Source organism: Stylophora pistillata, chromosome 2 (assembly GCF_964205215.1).
Source record: "Stylophora pistillata chromosome 2, jaStyPist1.2, whole genome shotgun sequence".
Classification (NCBI taxonomy): Eukaryota; Metazoa; Cnidaria; class Anthozoa; order Scleractinia; family Pocilloporidae; genus Stylophora; species Stylophora pistillata.
This window is the reverse complement of record NC_142520.1, coordinates 3,276,624-3,301,555: the sequence shown is the minus strand read 5'-3', so window position 1 is coordinate 3,301,555 and position 24,932 is coordinate 3,276,624. Positions and strand designations below refer to the sequence as shown.

General features: G+C 39.4%; 1 protein-coding gene, 2 long non-coding RNA genes and 2 pseudogenes across 4 annotated transcripts; 3 read left to right on the top strand and 2 right to left on the bottom strand.

The window, feature by feature from the left end:
* Positions 1–2,715: 2,715 nt before the first annotated feature.
* Positions 2,716–4,508, bottom strand: LOC148736680 (uncharacterized). Its single transcript, XR_015996861.1, has 2 exons — positions 4,356–4,508; positions 2,716–3,557 (listed from the first exon to the last, which is right to left on the bottom strand). It is a non-coding gene; the product is annotated as an uncharacterized LOC148736680 (long non-coding RNA).
* Positions 4,509–13,558: 9,050 nt separating this feature from the next.
* On the top strand, positions 13,559–17,937 carry LOC148736678 (uncharacterized). Its single transcript, XM_088748743.1, has 2 exons — positions 13,559–14,251; positions 16,831–17,937. The coding sequence occupies exons 1-2, from the start codon at positions 13,729–13,731 to the stop codon at positions 17,823–17,825; spliced, it is 1,518 nt and encodes a 505-aa protein (XP_088604869.1). The 5' UTR covers positions 13,559–13,728; the 3' UTR covers positions 17,826–17,937.
* On the top strand, positions 14,473–16,949 carry LOC148736679 (uncharacterized; annotated as a pseudogene).
* A 107-nt stretch (positions 17,938–18,044) lies between the features above and the next one.
* LOC148736677 (uncharacterized) lies at positions 18,045–20,386 on the bottom strand. Its single transcript, XR_015996644.1, has 3 exons — positions 20,361–20,386; positions 19,567–19,675; positions 18,045–19,033 (listed from the first exon to the last, which is right to left on the bottom strand). It is a non-coding gene; the product is annotated as an uncharacterized LOC148736677 (long non-coding RNA).
* Positions 20,387–20,429: 43 nt separating this feature from the next.
* LOC148736676 (uncharacterized) lies at positions 20,430–24,724 on the top strand (annotated as a pseudogene). Its single transcript, XR_015996760.1, has 7 exons — positions 20,430–20,616; positions 21,653–21,898; positions 22,108–22,293; positions 22,459–22,739; positions 22,994–23,151; positions 23,502–23,730; positions 23,925–24,724. The product of XR_015996760.1 is annotated as an uncharacterized LOC148736676 (transcript).
* The last annotated feature ends 208 nt before the right edge of the window (positions 24,725–24,932 follow it).

The window sequence follows — 24,932 nt, the reverse complement described above, 5'->3', positions numbered from 1 at the left end:
ATCTTACGAGACTAGTTCCAAACGGTCGCAGTCGTTCTGGCATCTGATTGGTGCCAGAAAATGTATGTGTTTTTCTGCCCAATCAGAGTTAAGTGTGCTTTGGAAGCTCTGTTGCTCGCCATGTTTGTTTGGGCCGTGCTACGAAGCTTTGCCCGAGGTGAAAAGTTTCAGTCTCAGCGCACAATGTAAGAGAAATCGATCAGATTGTTCGCGAAAATCTTACCGGTAATTATACTGAATACTTTCGCTGGTATCACAAGAGAACGTGTTTAAAAGTTTGCGAGGTTCGTATGAAACATAATGGTTGTAGGCATTGATAGGTCGTTTTAAACGTTAGATGAGATGTAACACAGGACGAATGTTCTTATTTCAGTGCCTTTAGGCAAAATCTAAAGCAGTCTTAAAGGTTGGGTAAAGCTTTAATCGTCTTTAATTGTCAAATAAAATATCCGAAAGCTAACTCTAACCTTTAATGAATCTTTAATTGAACATAAGTTTAACTTTAGTAGCGCAAATCTTTCAGTATCCTTTAAGTGGTTTCTTTTTTGGCACAAAAGAGGGTGTTTCATTAAAATACATTTAATTTGACTTTAAGGTGAGATTTAAATGAGTATAGCTGTTCTGACATCTTTAATTCATGCATTAAAGATAGTCTCATTGTAATCTGAACTGTCAACAGAAAATTCATCCCAAATCAGCCAACACTTACACTGATGAGCCAGAAGGGCAAATTTTGTTCTACGTGCAGCAACGTGAGCTCACAATTCTTTCTGGGGTCGAAACATCTTATTGAAAGCGACGGTTTCACTCCTTGCATGGAGTGCGATGACAAGAAAGGAAATGTTTTCTGCGCGCGCTTTAATGGCTGCGAATCACGTTCAACTTTCGAAAGGCATAAGCGGAAAGGTAACGGAAAGAAATTAACAGATACTTTCGTGGCGACTTCAAATTCCCGTGATTTCACGAAATTTCAAGTTCACCCGACTATGAACGTCAGTTAATTTGAATATAAAAAAAGTCATTTGTATGTATTTATACATATCTACATATATCTTTACGTCTTTAATTATTACATGAGAACATAACTACTATTGAACGTTGCTTGAGACGATTAACATTGAAACTTCCTCGCACTCAATCCCTGAAGATTTTTTTGAGGTCGGAGTTGTATCCTGCCTGTGGGCATGGACGCCCCATTGAGAAAGTACCTTCGTAGACTATTGCGGCAAGTTTGTAATGTTTCTGGTTCATATTATTTGCCTTTGTTTTCTTTTGTCGTGTGGCTTATTTCTTTCTCCGTATTAAATGTAAGGCTTACAATCTTTCTCCTTTCCAGGAATATTGATTGAAAAGCCTGAGGTTTAAATCCTCACATGCGTCTACCCAGAAGTTTGTCTTTCTGCTCTGCTATGAGAACGTTTGGTAGCGATGTTAAATAAATTGAGGTTTGAATCATCACAAAGGTCCACACAAATTTCTTCCTCTGCCCAGCTGATAGAGCAGATGTTCCTTATGAATATTGACCCAGCTCTTACTTTTTTTTGTCTTCCAGCTGATATGGTGATGCGCAATTTTTCTGAGATAATTGATTTTTGACTGATATGATATAAACAATTAGTTCTCGTGGCCCCTCTCAAGTTAAGCTCCAGTCACCATTCCGTTCTGCAAATGCCATAATTTTTTAATGTTGTTCAGTTAAAAAGCAGATACTCTCCAACCTGGCTTTAGTCTTTTTGTATTCCTTTGACTTTGAATGTCAAGGGTGCCGGAGAAAAGAGAAAAGTAAATCCCCGCTTGAACACAGACACAGTCCTCTGGTGGTTACAGCCGAGAACCGACTTGTCTAGCCTCCGGGTTTGAGACCTTTTTAACGGCTCAGTGCTCGTATCAATCAATGAAAATAAAAAAATCATAAAGCATAAAAATAAAAACGATAAGGGGAAATCATTGCCGAGGTACCAGAGGATAAGAACAAAGTATGGGCAATCTGCACTGCACCTCTCCTCGAGACGCGAAAATAGACAAGCACTGAGAGGAGCGCACGAAACTCTCCTCCCAGCTGGGATCACCTTCTCTGGGCTGACTGCAGGAGGTTCAAATCCTCGCAAGGGACACAGATTGTAATGGTTTTCCTTTCACTATCCTATATATGATACCATTAGCTTTCTGTAATCCACCTTGTCTGCTGGGAATGAAATGTCTTCTTCTGAAACACTATCCTCAAGCTGAAAAAGAAGTGTGCTTGAACAAAATTTGCAATAGCTATAAACTGAAGCTAAACTCAAGTATTTGTTCCTGACAAAATTCCATGCAAATGTGACGTAAATTTCACATTTGCTTTACATTTACCTTGCTTATTGAGCAAAGCTGTTCATTTGCTATAAGTTTTCGTTGGGATCTAACAAAAAAAGAAATAAAAACCCTTATTTAGTGGCCATTTGCCAGTTCCCTGAGGGTGGCCCAATTTTACTGGGTTCAACTGTATTCAGAATAAAATTTAATGTAAATGAAACTGGAATTAAATGTGGTTGATCTATTTACCTTTGCTAGAAATCCGATGGAAATAATAATTCAGGCCACAGGCCTGCCAATCATCCACTTAGAGGCTGATTACATGAGTCAGACTGGCCTGCCCACATAATGCCATCCTAGCAAACAGTGAACTCGGCTCATGTAATCCACCCTTACTAAAACAACTAATCGGACAAACAAAAGTGGCAGGCCTCTGCCTACCACAGACATAACATTTTATTGTTTTTGTAAACACTGCGAACATAATTATATTGCACAAAACTAACAAATTATTTTGACTTCGGCCAAACAAATTGTCTACAATATAAATAATGTGTTCTATAGCTCATGTCTCCAAAAATCAAGTCACAATAAATCCTAAGAAACTGTCATTTACAATTAAACTGAATAAATAGCTTTATTAATCAAAACCATTGGTATGCAATTAAAGAATGGGTAAAAGAAAGACTTCTGTCATTTGAAAGCACTGATTTACAAGATGTGCCACTTTTTCACCTCCCAACTTACAAAATGCCATTGAGAAAGCTTTCTACACTCATGTTACTGTCACAATAAATGGGAATTTCAGAGAAATAATTCAAACAATAATAATGAATACGTGATAGTTTGTGTTTCTAGCACTCTACAAAGGCAACAAAAAATAACTGTCTGTATCAAGCATTACTATAATGAGGTTAGCACTTTTGGTTATTCTCTGTAGTTGGTCTTTTTCTTTCTTTTTTTTTTTTTTGTGTATGTATTGTGAAATTTTTATTTTCATGGATCAGTGTAAATTTCGTTTCATATATACAAACAATGTTATTTGTGGAAATCTCCCTATGAAGCTAACAGACAGTATTGATTTTACAGAAATACATATTAATCTGTTGACTTCATCCAAAGCTTCAAATCATACAGGGTAACAATTTTACATACACATTGGCAGTACAACAAAAGCACTGACTGACAAGATGTGCCATCGAGAAAGCTTTCAGTGCCCTTGTGGGAACAAGTCTTGGCAGAAAAAAGAGCAGATTCCTCACTCCCTGAAAAAAAAAATACAGAACCTAAGAAACAGTGAACAGCTTCAACAGGATTTTATGTTAGTACACCTAAATTAATCACTTCATTTGAAATTTTAATTGCACCTCTAGTTCATTAGTTATATCACTTAATTGTGGTCTTGACTCAAGATCACTAAGAATGCACTTTTTCCTCAAAGCACAAAGGAAGTGGCATTGGAGGTATGTACCAACTGCACAGATCACTCTTCCAAAAGAGAACACATCACTGGCATGCAAAGGTGGACTGGCATCACAGACAATTTCAGGAGCAATGTGACCATGCTTACCTTTGTAAATTTTGTGTTCTTCAGGTGTGAAATGTTTCACAAGGGAACCAACTGCTGTTAAAGCTACACATTTGCCAAAATCGATTGATATGGCACGATACTCATTGTTTACGTGCGAGATAATGACACTATCTACTTTGATATCCCTATGAATAAATCCTTGTTTATGTAATTAAGATATTGCTTGAGCCAACTGATTGATCAAGGTCAGCCAAATAACCAGTCATAGATTCGACCTTCTGCTCTTCAGTGACAAAGACACTGTAAAAGGCTTGTCCAAAACATGGTAAAAGGATGACACTAGAAGGTAAGGCTCTCACAGTGTTCACGCCCCAACAAGAAGAGGAGAATTTGCATGTTGGAACTTTGACATGACTCTTGCCTCCTATTTGAGTTCCTCTACTGTAGCAGGATAAAATGTTTTAACTGCAATGGGATTGCCCCTGTAAAACATCTCGTTGCAGCACCCACACACACCAGAACCCACTTGTACCTTCACCTCCATTCCAGATTCATCTTTTGAGGGCTCCAAAAGGGCACAGTCAATTTCCACAATGGACTCACATGTTGCTTTTGCAATGACCTACATTTCAACAAGACAAAAAGTTAATTAATCCTTTGTTAGCCCACCTCTTTGGAACAAGAAATAAATGATTGAGCACTTGGAGAGTCATCGAAGCAGATTTTATCTTCTTTTCTTTTGTTTACATTATTTTCTCATTAATATTCATATTTTCGTTTATCCTGACTGATTACCTAAGTCCCAACAGGTCCGGATAATCGTAGTCTCCCTCGCAGCCGTTTTTAGTCTCGTCACGCAACGCTTCTACCCACAAACGGCTGCTCACATTCGAACAACATTCCTTTCCCTTTGTTGTCTTTGCACCAATGAGATTGCTGACATTGTTTCTTATGCGACCAATCAGAGCACAAGAGACTGTAATCGCTATCGTTATTCCCGCGTTTTCAAATTCTGCATTTCATCGTAGTTTCTTGCTGGAGGAAACCCTGAAGGTTTTGCAAAGTGATCGTTCTTTTATTTGTTCCACCTCAGTTGAGACAAAAGAAAAAATTTATGTTTTTGGAAAAAGTTCTTTTGATTTTCTGGCAAATATTTGTTCCTGTCTGGATGTGAATGTGAGCTGCTATTCAGCGACCAGCGAGTTGTCAGTTTGTAAAGCTTGCTACCGATGATTGATCAAGTTCAAAAAGGCCTCTGTTCATCTTGAAGAGTTCAAAGATGAATTGAAGGGAATCTTCAAGGTTCGAGAACTTCCCAGAAAGAAGCGCTTATTGAGCGTTGAGAGCGACGGTGGAGAAATCCAAGCTTCGTGCCGTGGGAAATCCTCGAAATGTTTACAATTCGATCCGATCAATACGACTTGTACCTCTAATGCTACAGCCAATTCTAATATTTCTACCACGATCAGCCAAGAGGGACGTTATACTCCGGCAAGATTTCCTATTGGTTCTAATGGTGTATTGATTTAGATGCCTCAAAATTATCACTGGATAAACAAACACAAGAAAAACATGCTCAGGGGTATCAGAGCTAGATAAACAGTAAACAAAACATTTTTTTTGTTGCCTCATGGGAAATTGAATTCTGTAGTCCATAGCTTTTGAGAATTCACACTGTCTATTCAGTATGCTACTGCAGTGTTAAGTAGTCTATGAATAGTCTGGAACAACACAAATGTACAATATATGAGGGCCTAGTGACAAGTATGTGCCAATGATGACAAACTGTTACAGCCAAAAAATGTCAAAACAGGACCCTGAAAAAGTCTGTTAGCCCAGATTTTAACCCAAGAAGTACCCAGGTGCTGCAACTACTGATATAAATGAAGTTGATATAAATGTCTTCATACAAATCTGATCTATTCAAAAGTCTGAAAGATTTGCAATCTCACTGAATAATGACTAATAGCAGTCTAACATTTTTGCTCAATATGCAAGAAGAATACAATTTGATACTGGCAGCAGCACCAATGAAGAGATTCAATTTTCAAAGAATCAATTGGTCAATATAACCCATGGAATCTTTCATAGTATTCTTAATCAAACTTCAGACCATTATCATAAATTACTTTGCTCTATTACATGTACATGTATACAGTATTTTCTTCACAAGTGAAATGTAACTAATCTCAAACAGATGTTCCATCTTTTGTGACGTCACATGACAAAACTTTCAATTGCTATGATAGAGTATGAGAAGCACACAATTTATGTCACTAATCAGACAATGAAATTGACCAGTAATCTGATTTAAAAATATGATGAATTTATTAGATCACTCATTTTCTTACCACAATTTAGGAGGGCCAAAGAAGCTGTACTGTTCTCCCCAACCCCCTCCCCCACAGTGATTTCCACCACTCTGTGAAAGGACTCCAAAATGTTATCTTTATTGGTTTCAGGAGTGCAGGAATGCAACATTTCAACAAGCACATGTTTTGAATCATTTCCAATAAACATTAAAGTAAAACATTAATGGTAGCATAAAGTAAACCACATTATCTTATAGTCTGGCAATAAATAAGAGTTCTTTCTGTTTTTTCCTGACTCTGTTTCAGTTCATCAGTAAGCCAGCTAAAATACAATTCCAGTTCCATGTCCTGATCCATATACTGCACATCAACAACATTTGATTTATTTTGACTTTCCTTAATTTCTACTGCATTTTTCATGTTCAGAAGGTTGAAGTAAGACTCACAGAAGGCTTCCATTTAATTATCTTGTGATGTTCCCCTACACATCAAAAGGAAAATAGACAGCATTAATCTATGATGAAATTTCTAATAATAATAATATAATGAAAACTTTATTAATTTTAATAATAATAATGCTAATGTCATTCAGTGCTAAGGAACATGCAGAAAGCTGTAGTCTCTAGCTCCTTTAACATTGCCAGGACTTTCAAGGTCCTATTGGACTGAGTTCTTCAATTGACGTTAGCTTCAAGCATAGGTTTTTAATAGGTTGATGGGACATTTATCTCCATTTTAGGGTCTAGGGGTCTACCATCTTAGAACTTTTAGGTTTTATTTGTGTCGGGACAGGTCCTGTTAGACTAAGTTGCCTAAATGACGTTAGTTTCAAGCATAGTTTTAATAGGTTGATGGGATATTTACTTCCTTTTAGGGTCTAGGGGTATAAAATTTTAAAAAGTTTAGCTTTTATCTATGTAGTAGTGACAATCAAATAGGCTACACCATGGCACCCAATATCAATTTTATTGGTAATCTGAAGCACTCAGAAGTGTATACTGCGATGATAATGTCTTGTATTTAGACACAACATTTTTACAGGTGATCATGTGTAATATAACACAGACAGAATAAAATAACGATAACCAAAATAAGACCACAGTGTAATACTAATACTGACTAAACTATTTACATTTTCTATTTACAATATTTACATTCTTATTGTCCTTTCCTTTATACTGCTTAATTTAAAACATTGTAAAATAACATTTTGCTGCAGACTCGTTTTTATTGAAACACTTACCACTGCCTTACAACATGCGCTTCATCGACGGCAATGGCACAGAGTTTTTTGGCATGGAATACACAGAGTTCGTCAGCATAAATCTCCAGCGTTCGTTCTTTAACCACGCTTCTGGGGATCCGTAAACTAAGGAATATTCGCCGCTTTCGACACGAGTGCGTTTACCACCCTCAAGTGAACTTATGTTACCAGCTTTTAGCCCTAGCTCCCTCAAATGGGACACTTGGTCGTTCATAAGGCTTTCCCCAATGGTGAGAAAACGACGACGATATGACCAGGCTATTGTGAGGTAAGATCAAATACGAGTGGTAGTGCTTCATACAGGAGAGATTTCCCTAAACCAGTAGGAAGATTGACAAATACATCCTTTCTTTCCTCAACTATTTTCCTAATTCCAGTTTTTTGCTGCGCATTTAAACTAGGAATTCGAAATGTATTACTAACAACATTAAACGCTTCTTCAAAGGACGCCATTTTCAAAGCTTTGAACTCGAAGATGAAACAAACAATATGATTGGTTAGACTACTTTGGCGCATACAGTTCTCAACATATGTAACCCAAATAGTGATTGGTTGAAGTAGCGGAAAGGAATGTTGTTCGAAAGTGAGCAGCCGTTTGTGGGGAGAAGCGTTGCGTGACGAGACTAAAAACGGCTGCGAGGGAGACTAGGATAATCGAGGTTTGACTGTACTTTTGTCTTAGTGTTAATGTTGTTACTACAGAATACCAGGCTTAATTGTATTTGTTTTTGTCTTAAAATAAATTCTGACAGCAACAACATCCTTTTTGAGCGGACAATAGAGCAGGCGATACATCAACAAGGAGGACCTGAAAAGTGTCCTTGAACAAAAGAAGTCATAGAAGATAGCTACCAATAATCATAGCACATGCATTTCACTTTTACTGGGGTGTCATTACATTTTGTGGGTGAGCATAAGGATTTTGCACTCAAGCATATTGATGCATATCTCCTTTTTAACAACTTGAGTTTTATTGAAGGCCTTGGCTTGATAACATCCAGGCAAAATTGTGCTCAAAATTGGTCATTTGGTCTATTGCCCAGCCCTTAATGATACCCCTGCTTTTTGTCTCTACCATCAATTCATGTCTTTTACCACTTTCCCCTCAACATAAATGTCATCATAAAACTAGCATTCAGTAACACAATTAGATACCATGAAACCTCTAATGAGCACCTTCATTACATGGTCAAATTTAGGACAAGAGGGGGGGTGCATTTTATAGTTTTTCCTAACTTACATATTAACTTTCCCAAATGTTACAGAAATTTATATATGTTGCAAACTGAAATTTTCGCATTTATTTCTTGTCTCTAGATATGAGACACTTCAGTGTAGATCCTCAAAAAAGCATACTTTACACCTTAGCAATGAATCACCAAGGACATACAGCAAATTTATATAACTTGGCAGATATTCCAAGGTGGCCTGCCATAAATTATTATAAATTTGAACATTGTCATTAATTTATGTGGGAATCTTTTTACAAACAGCTTCTCATGGCATTTTCATAATCATTTCTTTAAACAGCTGCTTTACAAAGATATTTCAAATATGTGTGAAAACACAGAAGCTGAAGAGTGGTAACCACTATGAGGCTCATAAACAAAAAACCTGGAAGAGTGGTCGCCAAAGAGAGGTATTTATTGGCTGGGATACTATTTTGAACATTTTACTTTTCATATACCCTGCTGTTCACAAATGATGGGGTCCAACAGATGTTGAATGTTACCAGACTGTGTACACCCTCAAGTACACTTGATCAATGGGAGGGAAGCTATTTCCCATTGAATGTCTTTATTTTGGCACTTCAAAATTGGATGGGTTTGAATATACACACATCTAAGGGACTATGTTCTTATTAGAGAAATTGTTAAATAAGTTTGGTATTCTGGTCTGTATCTAGAGCCTTCCAAGAAAATCTTTGTAAAATAAATTTGAAAAATATTAAAATGTGATGTGAGTTAAATGATAGTTTGTATGCACCATTTGATGAAAAAAAAAAAAAAAGGACAAAGAGACCCTATATTATAACATGCTTAAGAATTCCATTCTTACAATGGGTACACACATATATATATCAAGAGAAATTAGTGATTTGGATCATATTTTTCATTTGAAGTCCTATAACACCCTTCTCATGCCTGTTTAATTTTTTTTAATTTTTTTTAGAAGTTAATGAGACGAACTGCAGCCCTGGAGCTGGTCAACTGGGCCAACCAGCATGAAAAGGGGAGAGCAGCAGAGGTTCTTGTCATGGATGCAATGAGCAGTGAGGAAAGCTGCTACAAGGATGTCGATGGAAATACCTCAAAAGTAACAAAATACTCTTTGCATCACCTTCAGTGGGAAAGGAGAATGAAAAAAATTGAAAAGAAACTTGACAAGGCTTTTAAGAAAAAGCTCACTTCAAGAGCTAAAGAGAGAATCCGCCCAGGGTTTATGGGCAACCTTTTCTGAGATGCTCACCTACTGAAAATTTTCCAGAGTAGGCAATAATACAGGGAGAAAATTGTTTTACTAATCAATGAAATCGAAATTTACAAAATATCAAGCCAAGTCTAGAATGAGGTTATTTCACATGCCTGCATGAGGCTTCTTTTTCATTGAATAATTATGGTCTCATCTAAAGTAAGTGATCGTGAATTCTTCAATGTTAATAAATTTCCTCCACATGAGATACTTTTTTCTATATAGATGTACTCATCGTTTTTGTGTATCAAGTTTCAGCTGCATTTTAGAGTAAGAGAACTGTTTTCTATCACTTGTTTACTAAAAGAAATTAAGGTATATGATCATATTTAATAAGTATTACAGTTGTAATAATGTAGCAAATTAAGAAAATTTTTCTGAATTTTAGATTGATAGGTTGAACTTATATTTTTTATTGTTAGACAAGTATCATTTCAAATCACATTTCTTAGTAGCTGGACTTGAGAGTACAATTTGTGAATCAATAGCTTTTTGTGTAGTGTGTTACTACAGCTAGTTATATAATCTGTGTATTTGTCATACTTTTATAGTGGTAAATATTCTATTACCTGCATGACTGAGATTATATTATACATTGACGAAAGTGAAACAATTAATAAAGTATGTCAATCAGTAATTCAAACATTTGGACATCTCTTTTTTTAATTATGTATGGGGCTCGACTGGGATATCCTCAGCTTCATTGTAGGTTTATGTTATCTCAGGGGAACAAATGAGTTTTGAATGAAACTATTTCATCACTACAATTTCAAACACTTTGTTATTACTTGAATGTGTGATGCTTCTTTTTCTATCAATTGTAAGGTTGCCCAAAATATCATAAGTTATTGGGATATAAATGTGGGTGTGATTAAGCAAATCAAAAGTCAGTTGAAAGTGAAACCTGCAGCTTTTAGAGGCACTTAAAGGTCGCTTAATGATGAATGTTAACAAAACTTGAAATTTAAGAGAATCTGAAAGTACAACTAAAGATGAATTACAACAAAACCTGTAACTTTAAGCAGTACTTAAAGGGAAACAAAAGATTGAAGAAACCTTTAAGATGCATTTACAAGTAGAAGTTTTGGTTGACTAAAGTTGACTTTACAAGCATTAAGAGGATTCCTAAAATCAATGAAATGGTTATTTAGGTTTGCTTTCATGTGATCTCAAAGCGTTCATAAAATGGTTATTTAGGTTTGCTTTCATGTGACCTTAAAGTGTTAACTAAATGGTTCATAAGGACACTTTAATTGACTTCGGAAAGTTCAATTAAAGATACATTTCAGAGCTTCCGTATGTCACCAAAAGATGACTTAAATACTTGCAATGTTAACCTTTAAGTTACCTTTAAGGAAACTTAATTTATTTATTTCATCCTGTGTAAGCTTAAAGGCTGGTTTTCACTTGCGACGGAGTCGTGATCAGAAGCGTGGAACGATACGATCTGGTGAAAATCAAACCGACGGAGTCGGAAGCAGAACACCGATTCTGCCTATGACTCCGTCGCTTACGATCCAGTGAAAACTGCATTGTCGAAGTCGGAAGCGGAAGAATAAACCAATCAAAATCCTCGATTCCATCTTTCTAAAATGCACAAATAGCCGTAACAAATTTAAACGTGTGAGCTTGACGGTAAAATTACGAAATTAAAAGTTAAAATACTCGAACTGAACCTACCGAAAGTACGATTCACGATCACCAAGTTGTAGTTCGCTGACGAGGTTAGCATACTCTTCCTAGGCTGCTCGACGTCGATAGATATCACGAACCCAAAATTGCTTTCTTTTTCGAACGATATTATTCCTGCATTGTCTCTACCTGCGCAAAATAATGATTAATAAGAGGCAAAGTTGCTTTTCGTCCGCCATGTTGTCTTTGGCGCCAAAACTTGTATTTTCGCGGGCGTGGAATCGAGCATTGTGTTTGGTTTATTCTTCCGCTTCCGACTCCGACAACGCAGTTTTCACTAGATCGTAAGCGACGGAGTGATAAGCGGAATCGGAAGAAAATGGGAACGTTCTGATTCTTCCGACTCCGATTCCGTCGAGCATATGACTCTGCTTACGACTCCGTTTTTCGATTTTCACTGGGTCATAAGCGCTCTTACGACTCCGACTTCGACTCCGACTCCGTCGCTAATGAAAACCAGCCTTAAATCTCTCTGGATTTTTTGTCTAATTTGCTGTAACTGAAACTTTTCCAATCCCCGTGAAGCTATTTTGTCGCACGGGCTACGCAGGTATGTCGAGCAACTGGTGCTTATGCAGCTTTCTGTACGCGCCAGAATCAAATCTAATCTTCGCCTGAAATAAAAGAAAAGCTAAGCGTGGAAACTTTTGTTATTAGATGTCGGTAGATAACCCTATGCTAAGCTGACATTTACAATAAAGCAAACCCGCCCTTTCCATCCAATATTTCCTTGTCTTTGGTTTTGTTTTCCCCAATGAAAGCAGCATCTATTCCCAATGATCAAAGGTATTTAACTTGGTCTTCAACAATCGACAATAGGTTCAATGACAATGACCAAGGGACTAGAAGAGAATCCGTGGCCTTTCGAGCTCAAGAATTTGAACACTCTAGGCAGCAGGTGAAAGATTAAACTCTTTCCAAACCCCTTCGGTAACTGTTCGAAAACATCTCTCCTTCCCACGATGTTCTCGATAATTATTTTTGTTCAGATTTTAATTAGCTAAGCGAAAACACAGCTAAGCTTTCTCTAAGCGCTTGCCGGAGGTCGTCCACGAACTTAACGTTATCTCGGCAACCTTGGCCATATTGTGAAAGACTTTACAGCTGACAAAGCTAAGGTTAGATTTTGTCGCGCAAAGAAAGCTACGTAAGCATTGTGAGACCTGCGAAAGTATTCAGTATAATTTCCGGTGAGATTTTTGTGGACAATCTGATCGATTTCTCTTACATTGTGTGCTGAGACTGAAACTTTTCAACCAGGGCAAAGCTTCGTCGCACGGCCCAAACAAACATAACGAGCAACAGATCACAGGATGAAATGACTAAATTAAGTTTCCTTAAAGGTAACTTGAAGGTTAACATTAGAAGTATTTAAGTCACCTTTAGGTGACATACGAAAGTTCTGAAATGTATCTTTAATTGAACTTTCCGAAGTCAATTAAAGTGTCCTTATGAACCATTTAGTTAACACTTTAAGGTCACATGAAAGCAAACCTAAATAACCATTTCATGAACACTTTAAGATCACATGAAAGCAAACCTAAATAACCATTTAATTGATTTTGGGAATCCTTTTAATTCTTGTAAACTCAACTTTAGTCACCCAAAACTTCTACTTGTAAATGCATCTTAAAGGTTTCTTCAATCTTTTGTTTCTCTTTGAGTACTGCTTAAAGTTACAGGTTTTGTTGTAATTCATCTTTAGTTGTACTTTCAGATTCTCTTAAATTTCAAGTTTTGTTAACATTCATCATTAAGCGACCTTTAAGTGCCTCTAAAAGCTGCAGGTTTCACTTTCAACTGACTTTTGATTTGCTTAATCACACCCACATTTGTATCCCAATAACTTATGATATTTTGGGCAACCTTACAATTGATAGAAAAAGAAGCAACACACATTCAAGTAATAACAAAGTGTTTGAAATTGCAGTGATGAAATAGTTTTGTTCAAAACTCATTTGTTCCCCCTGAGATAACATAAACCTACAATGGTGTTATTTTGGGGAACTCAAAATGGTTAATTTCTCGAGGTTAACAGGGAGGTCACATGATTTCGATCTCGTATTTCAAGGCGTTGTTGTTTCATTCTAATCTTCGTTTGTGTTCAGTTCGTACGCTCTAAAGTTAGTTCGGTATTTTTGTAAAATTTCTGTCTTTTAACGATCATGACTCAATATAACTTACGATCGCTTCCTGCACGTGATTATGAGGCTATGAATGCAGGCGAGGATTTGGACGAGACTGAAGTGTTCCACGACAGTTTCGATTTTCCTCCAGCGATAGTTCCGCCTGGCACCAGTCATGGAAATTCTGTCAGTCAGTCTTCCACTCCCCTCGCTTCAAACAGAGGAGCAAATGGACAGACAGATGAGATCGCCGAGTTGTCCGCGGCCGTTGCTCAGGCTAAGGCCGAGAACGAACAGTTAGAACGTCGAGCTGGGGTGGCGAAGCTAAAGGCTGAGCTCCATGCATTGCGTAAGCGAAACGCCTTCTTACAGAGTAAAACCGCTCGCGACGAAGCGTTTCCAGCTGAACGTACAGGAGCCCAAGAGCATTGGGTTACGATTAAAGAACTTCGTGCCGATCCTGCTTTAACCGCGAGAGTTTCTGCCGAAGTCGATGGTCTTGGCCTGTCTTCAAGCGACTTGGAAGATGATGGCGGGACGTCCAACAAGAAGAGTTCCCGAGGTAAGCAATTAAAGTCGGGAAAAACTGCTAAGCTTACCAGTCGGGTAGTCACGCCGAAGTTGTGGCCACACAGCTTCCTTAGCCTTGCTTATGTTTCAAAAGACCGGAATTATGACGAGCTAACTCTCGCCGAATTCGCTGCCGGATACGCCTCCATTTTGCAGCAAAAAAGCCTCTCTCCTGATGAGCGTGCCGGACGCCTCGATCATTTCGTGGTTTTAATGTATCTGGTAACTCAGTTTGCCTGGCCTGCTGTACGAGAATTTCATGCAGCTGTCCTTTTCGAAATTGAGTGTGGCCGTGCCCGTTGGGGCGATTCGTTCGCTCATTTGGAATCTCGCCATCTTCGTGCCGCGCACAAACCTACTGGAAGCTCAAGTTCTTCTCGCCAGTCTAGTGCCGTGTTATTTTGTCGCGATTTTCAGAGCGGCAAGTGCACGCACACCAAGGATCATTACGGCGTGATTCGTAATGAACGAAAATGGTTGCAGCACATTTGTGCAAAGTGTTGGACTTTGGCGCGCTCCATTGCTAGGCACACCGAGTTCTCGGAGGATTGCCCCCGCATTTCGTCTTCACAAAGCTCTTCTCTAGATCCTTCTCCTGTCACGTCTGCCTGACTTTCGAGTAACGCCGTGTTTTCAACTGACTCTCAATTTCCAGACTTTAATAATGATCCAAGCCTTTTCAAGACTTTTTCGCCTGTTGCCGAGTCGGGCTTATGTTCTCGAGAGACCGCTTGTGGTGCAAGTTCCTCCAGTAACTTTGCGGCTTCGCACGAGCTCAACGATACCCCGGATTCACAGTTTTTGTTGCCAGACTCTAGACTTATTGTGCCTGATTCACGATGTGTCTCGACGTGTTCGTCGGTTGTGAATTCTGATTTATCTTCACCCCCTGATGGCAGTGTCTTTCTTGATTTACATGCCCGTGTTTTTGCATCTAGTGTTTATAATTTTCAAGGACTTCGTTTGCCAGTGCCTTCTTCGCTTCGCGTGCCTGTTTGGAGGTCATATCTGCGAGAGTACGCTGATTATGCAGTTTGCGATTTTTTGGAATTTGGCTGGCCAGTTGGTTTTGATTATTCTTGCCCCCTTCCGAAACACGTTGAATTTCGCAATCATCAGGGCGCTTTACATTTTCCTGACGCTGTTGATATTTACTTGTCATCAGAGACTGGGAGAGGTGCCGTTATTGGTCCGTTTGACACTAATCCTTTCTCGTGTCCTGTTGCGGTCTCTCCATTGAATTCGGTACCAAAGCCACATACTATTGAACGAAGAATAATTTTGGATCTTAGCTGGCCGGTTGGTTCTTCGGTCAATGACGGCATCCCTTCTGGAATTTATTTAGATCAGGAGTTTGAACTTGTTTATCCAACAGTGGATCTGATCGCTGATCGCGTGGCAGCTCTCGGCTCTGGTTATCTTCTATTCAAACGTGATTTAAAACGAGCTTACCGTCAATTCCCGGTGGATCCTCATGATTATCCGCTGTTAGGATACTACTGGAATGGCCATTTTTACTTCGACGTCGTGTTACCTGTGGGACTCAGGACCGCTGCAATGGCCCGCCAGAGACCCACGAGCGCTGTATGTTACATTCTTTCTCGCGACGGTTGTCAAGTTTGTAGTTATTTGGACGATTTTATCGGTGTTGCTCCAGCGGCAAGGACATCTCGTGATTATTACCATTGTGGCTCGCTGCTCACTGAGTTAGGACTTCAAGAATCTCCTTCCAAGGCCTGTCCTCCGTCCACCTGCATGACTTGTCTGGGTGTTCAGGTTAACACAGTGGATATGACTCTTTCTGTAACCCCGGAAAGACTTAATGAGCTTGAAATGTTACTGTCGCATTGGTTGACAAAGAAATCGGCTCTCAAGTCAGAGCTACAGTCCTTGGTTGGAAAATTGTCTTTTGTTTCAAAGTGTGTTCGTCAGAGCCGTCTTTTTCTCGCACGTATTCTTGCTCGGCTTCGTACCGTTAAGCGTAATCATCATCACATTAAACTTTCACGGGAATTTTTTTGGGGCATTCATTGGTGGTTGCGCTTCATTCGTGTTTATATTGGCATTTCCATTATTCCGACGTCTGAGTGGTCTTCTCCTGACGCTATCTTCGCCACTGACGCGTGTTTATCCGGTTGCGGTGGATTAACTCGTCATCACTTTTTTCACACCGAGTTTCCTCGCGAGGTCACGGACAGGTCATCACCTTGAAGTTCTCGCCATTCTCCTGACTGTTCGTTTGTGGGGACATCAGTGGCGGAGTTTCCGTATCCTGGTTCAATGCGATAATGCGGCTGCAGTTAGCTCGCTTAATTCCGGTCGCGTTCACGATCCTCTATTAGCTACATGTCTTCGGGAACTTTGGTTTCTGGCCGCATTAAACGCGTTTGAATTACGAGCAGTACATTTATCTAGTGCAGATAATCGTCTTGCGGATTTGTTGTCTCGGTGGTATTTGAATTCCCAGTTTCAAGAGGAATTTTTTGCAAAGACTGCTGATTTAAACATACAAGACGTAACGGTGCCTTCCTCCTATTTCAATGTGGCTGATTGCATGTAGTTTCTCCGCAGATCCAGTGCTATCGCAGTTATCTCGGGACCTCAAGAAATCTCGTAAAGCAGCTTATGCCACAGGAACTAGCAAAAATCACAGAACTCAGTGGAGAACTTATTTGTACTTTACCTTAAAATTTAATTTAGTTTCCTTACCAGCGTCGTTACAGACCATATGTTTGTATTGTCAATTTCTTAGTCGATCTATGACACCTCCCTCGGTTAGGAATTATTTGAGTGGGGTTAAGCTTCTTCACCTTATGCTGGGGTTTGAGTTTCCTGACCTTTCCGCACATGAGTTTAAGATCACCCTTCGGGGTATTGAGCGGTTGGCGCAACATCGTCCCCATCGTGCTCCCCCTATCACCCCTGACCTTCTTAGTACCCTTGTGTCATGTGGGGTTGATTTCGACCCTTCGGACGTCACTTTTTCGTGTGCATTTTTGTTCGCATTTTTTCTGTTTGCACGCATTTCTAACCTCGTTCCCGAGTCATCTCAGGCTTCACATGCTCCAGAGTATCAGCGTATTTGTCGTGGTCATGTTGTCCCCACTCATTATGGATTATGTGTTCAGTTTACATGGTCCAAAACTGTTCAATTTGGTCAGCGAGTTTTAGAATTACCTTTGGTTAGAGTGCCTCATTCCCCGCTCTGTCCAGTTCGTACGTTTTATCTCACGTGCGAGCTTGTTCCAGCTCCAAATTCTGCCCCGCTTTTTGTCCTCGCCTCTCGGTCGGGTAGACTGCGACCAGTTCTTAAGAGTCAGTTTGTTTCAGTCATGCGTCAGCGCTTGCAGTCTGCCGGGGTCCCAGCGGCTCATTCGTTTCGCGGTCACTCCTTTCGTCGAGGAGGGACATCGTGGGCCTTTTCTTCAGGTCTACCAGGGGAAATTATTCAGGTTTTTGGGGATTGGCGTTCGGACGCATACAAATATTATCTCGATATTTCCATGCCTCTTAAGCTTCGTGTGTCTGAGGGTATGGTGACACATCTTCAGACCTCTGAGGCATAGCTTGTTTGGCTGTGTTTGGTGGGCAGAGAGGTTCTTATTGTTTAGTGTTCTTCCCATCCGTCTCCTCCTGGGGGCGGTCGTGGGTAATAAAGCCTCTCTCTGTGCCAAACAAGGTATGTCTCAGTGTCTTTGATAGTATTTATTTGTTTTCGAGGGGAATTAAGCTGAGGATATCCCAGTTGAGCCTCATAAACAATTAAAAAAAGAGATGTCCAAATGTTTGAATTACTGATTGACATACTTTATTAAAATTGTTTCACTTTCGTCAATGTATAATATAATCTCAGTCATGCAGGTAATGGAATATTTACCACTATAAAAGTATGACAAATACACAAATTATATAACTAGTTGTAGTAACACACTACACAAAAAGCTATTGATTTGCAAATTGTACTCTCAAATCCAGCTACTAAGAAATGTTATTTGAAATGATACTTGTCTAACAATAAAAAATATAAGTTCAACCTATCAATCTAAATTCAGAAAAATTTTCTTAATCGACTTAAATTTGCAATAACTCTCAGTTATTTGCTACATTAATTATTACAACTGTAATACTTATTAAATATGATCATATACCTTAATTTCTTTTAGTAAACAAGTGTTTACTAAAAGAAATTAAATGCAGCTGAAATGTAAATGCAGCTGAAACTTTGATATACAAAAATGATGTGTACATCTATATAGAAAAAAGTATCCCATGTGGAGGAAATTTATTAACATTGAAGAATTCACGATCACTTACTTTAGACGAGACCATAATTATTCAATGAAAAAGAAGCCTCATGCAGGCATGTAAAATAACCTCATTCTAGACTTGGCTTGATATTTTGCACATTTTCGATTTCATTGATTAGTAGAACAATTTTCTCACTGTATTATTGCCCACTTTGGAAAATTCTCAGTAGGTGGGCATCTCAAAAGATGTTGCCCATAAACCCTGGGCGGATTCTCTCTTTAGCTCTTGAAGTGAGCTTTTTCTTATAAGCCTTGTCAAGTTTCTTTTCAATTTTTTTCATTTTCCTACTTTCCCACTGAAGGTGATGCACAGAGTATTTTGTTACTTTTGAGGTATTTCCATCATCATCCTCGTAGCAGCTTTCTTCACTGCTCATTGCCTCCATGACAAGAACCTCTGCTGCTCTCCCCTTTTCATGCTGGTTGGCCCGGTTGACCAGCTCCAGGGCTGTAATTCGTCTCATTAACTTCTAAAAATAAAATAAATTAAACAGGCATGAGAAGGGTGTTATAAGACTTCAAATGAAAAATACAATCCAAATAACTAATTCCTCTTGATTTATATATATGTGTGTACCCATTGTAAGAATGGAATTCTTACGCATGTTATAACATGGGGTCTCTTTGTCGGTTTTTTTTTTTTTCATCAAATGGTGCATACAAACTATCATTTATCTCACATCACATTTTAATATTTTTCAAATTTATTTTACAAAGATTTTCTTGGAAGGCTCTAGATACAGAGCAGAATACCTAACTTATTTAACAATTTCTCTAATAAGAACATAGTCCCTTAGATGTGTCTATATTCAAAGCCATCCAATTTTGAAGTGCCAAAAGAAAGACAATCAATGGGAAATAGCTTCCCTCCCATTGATCAAGTGTACTTGAGGGTGTACACAGTCTGGTAACATTGAACATCTGTCGGACCCCATCGTTTGTGAACAGCAGGGTATATGAAAAGTAGAATGTTCAAAATAGTATCCCAGCCAATAAATACTTCTCTTTGGTGACCACTCTTCCAGGTTTTTTGTTTATGAGCCTCATAGTGGTTACCACTCTTCAGTTTCTGTGTTTTCACACATCTTTGAAATATCTTTGTAAAGCAGCTGTTTAAAGAAATGATTATGAAAATGCCATGCGAAGCTGATTGTAAAAAGATTCCCACATAAATTAATGACAATGTTCAAATTTATGATAATTAATGGCAGGCCACCTTGGAATATCTGCCAAGTTATATAAATTTGCTGTATGTCCTTGGTGATTCATTGCCAAGGTGTAAAGTATGCTTTTTTGAGGATCTACACTGAAGTGTCTCATATCTAGAGACAAGAAATAAACCCGAAAATTTCAGTTTGCAACATATTTAAATTTCTGTAACATTTGGGAAAGTTAATATGTAAGTTAGGAAAAACTATAAAATGCACCCCTCCTCTTGTCCTAAATTTGACCATGTAATGAAGGTGCTCATTAGGGGTTTCATGGTATCTAACTGTGTCACTGAATGCTAGTTTTATGATGACATTTTTGTTGAGGGGAAAGTGGTAAAAGACACGAATTGATGGTAGAGACTAAAAGCAGGGCTATCATTAAGGGCTGGGCAATAGACAAATTGACCAACTTTGAGCACAATTTTGCCTGGATGTTTCAAGCCAAGGCCTTCAATAAAACTCAAGTTGTTATAAAGGAGATATGCATCAATATGCTTGAGTGCAAAATCCTTGTGCTCACCCACAAAATGTAATGACACCCCAGTAAAAGTGAAATGCATGTGCTATGATTATTGCTAGCTACCTTCTATGACTTCTTTTGTCCAAGGACACTTTATTTTTTATTTATTTCTGGCATTTTACACTTTCCTAAGGGGACAGTCTCGATAACGGAGGAAATTCAAACCAAAAGTGTGGGGGACTATACACTATGACGTCTTCACAGGAAAAATCCTTCGAATGCACCCCTGGAATTAGAGGTCAATATGTAAACATCCGAATAGCGGGAAACAACAAGAAGCTGAAAATCTGTGAGGTGTCCGTAAATCCTAATCCAACAGGTGAATAATCTGCTATGTACAAGTGTAGACAGGCAGTGATGATACGGAGGTGGGCAATGAGGCTGGTGTCTATACCATTACAATGTGTGTAGGTAGGAAACGCAGGTAGGTAGGTAGGTCGACAACTGAAAAGGGTTGTGGCTACTTGAAAATGCAGGTAAGTGGGTATGAAGAAGTGTGGGTAGGTGGAAAACAAAGCTGGTGGCTATACGAGAATGAAGGTAGGTGGATAAGGAGGTGGCGGGTGGCTAGTGGCTAAATGAGAATGAAGGTAAGTGGGTATGGCGGTGGCTGGTGACTGGTGACTGGTGGCTATATCAGAATGTAGGTAGGTGGGTATGGAGGTAACTGGTGACTGTGACTATATGAGAATGTAAGTAGGTGGGTATGTAGGTGGCTGGTGACTGGTGCCTACATGAAAATGTAGGTAGCTGGGTATGGAGGCGGCTGGTGGCTGGTGGCTATACGAGATTGTAGGTAGGTGGGTATGGAGGTGGCTTGTAACTGGTGGCTATATGAGAATGTACGTAGGTGGGTATGGCGGTGGCAGGTGACTAGTTGCTATATGAGAGTGTAGGTAGGTGGGTAAGATGATAAGGAAGGTAGATGAATACAAAGGCCGGCTGCTGAGCAGGTGTGCACCCAGTGGAGTAAGACAACAAGGTAGTGAGAAAGAAATTAAATGGCGCAATAAGAAGGAATGCAAGTGGTTAGGTAGGGGTGTTGCCAGAGATGTTGGTTGTTGGTGGTTCGAAGAGAAAGGTCAGTAGCCATTTACGGAGTGAGACGGGGATATCAATCATAACGATGGGGGAAAATATTTAGTCTTAAAGCATTATTTTGGTATATTGGTTGCCTTTTCTCCTACCCAGATCTTACCGTGTAATTGTATCCGCTTGGCCGTGAAAGGTCTGGGAACGAGACCATCGGACTACCTTTGTTTGCTTTGAGAATTACCGGAACCATAACTACTTAACTCTGTAGCACTCTTTGTTTGTTTATTTCTGTTTTTTTGTTTTTTTTTGTTTTTTATCAGTAAACATTGCCGCGGATCGATCAACAAACCAGTCCACCACGGGCTGGAATGGTTCGTCAGAGCGTGCAGTGGATAGAAATCTTGACAGTCGCTATGATGGGTTAAGTTGCACTCATACATTAGCAGAAAATGATCCCTAGTGGCGAGTGGATCTGGGATCAAGTCAGCCTGTGTCAGAAGTGTTCATACTCAACAGGGTAGCCGAGTGTTGCATGAATAGGCTCTACAACATAGAGATCCATGTGGGTAAGCTCAATGCTTCCGTTGGATAAAATAAGTTTTTCTTTTTCCTTACTTTTAGTTCCAAGTCTCTCGTGCGACATAAATTTTATTTTTGCCATTTTGAAAAGCTATGGTCTCAACCTTTTAAATATATCACACAGCCCCTAAAGAATATCCAAGTTCTTGACTGCAACCAAACACGCAGGGCTCTCACTTAAGTTTTTCCCCCTTAGGAGACGGTTTGGAGGATTATGGCAACTCAAATCCAAGGTGTGGTGGATTATACTCGATGGCCACTTTACACAAACCTTCGTTTTATTGCAAACCGAGGAAAACAGGACGATATGTAAACATCAGACTTGACGGAAATGAAATGTTCCTAACATTATGCGAAGTGGAGGTTTATTCTGAAAGTAGAGGTAAGGTATAAACGAAGTCGATTTCGCTCTTTTTTCTACTTCATTCATTTATTTATTCATTCTTTCATTGAAGAGAGAGGGGAAGAAGAGGGGAATTCACATTTTTTTGTCCTTTGCTCGTGACAAAACGGATTTCATCTTTCTTTAACATCTCTTTCATTCTAGCTCTTCTGAGGAACAAGCCAGTGGAGCAGACAGTAAAGGACGCTTATGATAAAAGTTCCATAACTTTGGTCTGTCCAGAGCCTTTCGGCTACCCTGAACCGTTTGTAGCCTGGGTAAGAGATGGCGTCGTCCTTCAAAACAGCACCTCCGACCTGACACTGAATCTGTCAATCATTGCACCTTGGATAATATAATATCCAATAATACCACGTGGACAGTTGATTGTGTGGCCAATAACAAACATGGCACTGATTTTCACACATTTGTATTGAATTTGCACAGTAAGTAGAAGAACCGGACAGTTTTCTGCTCAATTTTTAGGTAGCACTTCGGTAACAATTATGACGCTTAGAATTTAAACCTTTTTCTACTGGGTGTCACGGTGGTCTAATAGTCAGTGCTCCGGATTCCGGACCGAAGGGTCTGCGTTCGAAGGCTGGCCGGCCCAGTGTGTCATGTTCTTGGACAAGGCGTATACAGCTGATTCAGTGATAACCAAACATTTTAAAAGGACTTCCACTTGATTTTATTCAAGATAAATACTCGATGTGCACAGAGTACAAAGACTTAGCTGATGGGACAAGGTCAGCTTCCCATGTGATACATAACGAAGTGTCAGCTCAAAATGACAATGGCATAGATGAACGAACATGGTATCGCTTTGTTGATAAGACCACATGGAGCCCAATGCAGGTTTGATCTTAAGTTTACGAAATGCATTGGTTCAGAGGCGTCAAGGCGAAATAAAAAGAGTGTATGGAGGGGGGAGGGAAGCGGTAGGGCAGTAAGTCAAGAGTTATAGTGTTTGCCTTCTGTCGTTTAATGTTTCAGAGGTCAGAGTAAGATGGGGTAATATGTCTTGGCATGCTCGAGCCCACTCTATGAAGTTGGTAATATAAGCATCTAAAATGAAAACGTACTTTATGGTATGTGGAAGTCTCAAACATAACATTCTTCAAAATCGAAATAAGTAGCGCCTAATTCCCGTTCCAAGGTAAAGAAATTCAACTATCTGGCAAGCCTTGTAACATATTTCTCGCTAGGTACCAGGCTCTTGCACGGAACCCTGGGCATGTGGAACCCAGTCCTCAGGTTGGCTTCGTGGGGGGCACCCATCTATGGAGGAGGGTGTTGTGCTCCGAACTGTTTGCTTTAGTTGGAACAGCAATTGCTGCTTTGCAGAATTGAAGGCGCAAGTCAGGAAATGCTATGGATATTATGTGTACAAACTTCAGCCGACATCTTTCGAAGTGAAAACAAGATATTGCGTTGGTAAGTAATCCGCTGGTTTCTCTGAATCGGTTTACAACGAGCCGGTGAATGCCATTACTGGTAAGTCTTTTCCGATGTTTTCAAACGTTTCCCAAAGCTGAAACAATATCACAGAAGTCAATTTATTGAGCCACCTTAATACCCTATGAAGGCAATATGCCACGTTTAATTTCATATTTATACTCAATTCTTAGAAAAATCGACGATCCATTATGAGGACGCTCTCTTCCATCTCCCCGTGTCAAAAGCTGGCGTTCCTTTAGAACTGACGGGTCACATGATTCATTTGGAATATCACGTGAGCTCTTCATGGAAATGTATGGCCTACTGCCTCGTAGAGACGACGTGTGTGTCATTCACCTACCTCTCCCAGAATAGCACGTGTGTGCTTAACAACAAGACTAGATCCAGTAGCCAGGAAGGCTTGAGAGAGAGGCTTGGGACTGAGTATTACGAGAAGGTGAACTTGTCATAAAGTCGCTGTTGATTTATCGCTGGAGATGCTGAATTACGCACACAGTGATTTATGAAAGGGACAGCGTTTTTTTTTTTTTCATACCATTTGTAACGATTTAGACACGTAACGGTAATGGGCTCCTGACACGTGTTAAATCGAATCTACTTGAATTAATTTTTCTTAAGAATAGACGGTTCAGTCACATAAGCAACGTTTGTTGTAAAATACTAACAATGTATACATTTGAGTAGTTATATTAGTTTTGTTCTCCTCTGAAATTACTCTTGAGGAGAACGTTACAGTACCCGATGACCCAGTTGTTGGGGAAGAGAAAAAATTCCAAATTTCCGGCAACTCTCGCACGACGAGGTTGGTGCAATAGTACGAAAGACTACTAAAAAGACTTGTAGCCTCGATCCCATGCCGACACCAACGGTAGTAGCCCGCTTGGCTGAACTCTTACCCACAATGACATTCATTTTAAATTCTTCTCTTGCATTAGGTCATTTTCTATTAAAATGGAAGGATGCTCTTGTAGATTTGCGCCTTAAATCTGGGAAAGATACATCATTCCTAAACCTCCGCCCCTTCAGTAACTTGCAGTATATTTGAAAGCTAACCGAGCGTGCTGTTTACGATCAAACCCAGGAGAATCGTGCATCTTTTGACCTTAGTGCTGCGAAGTTTGAAAGCGGAGCGATGCGATTTTCGGGGTCAAAATCGCTCGGGCGCTTCAACCCTTTCA

Coding starts and splice junctions, on each gene's coding strand:
- LOC148736678 (XM_088748743.1), top strand. CDS start 13,729: ATGACTCAATATAACTTACGATCGCTTCCTGCACGTGATTATGAGGCT. Junction 14,252..16,830: donor CAACAAGAAGAGTTCCCGAG/GTAAGCAATTAA, acceptor GTTTCTCCGCAG/ATCCAGTGCTATCGCAGTTA.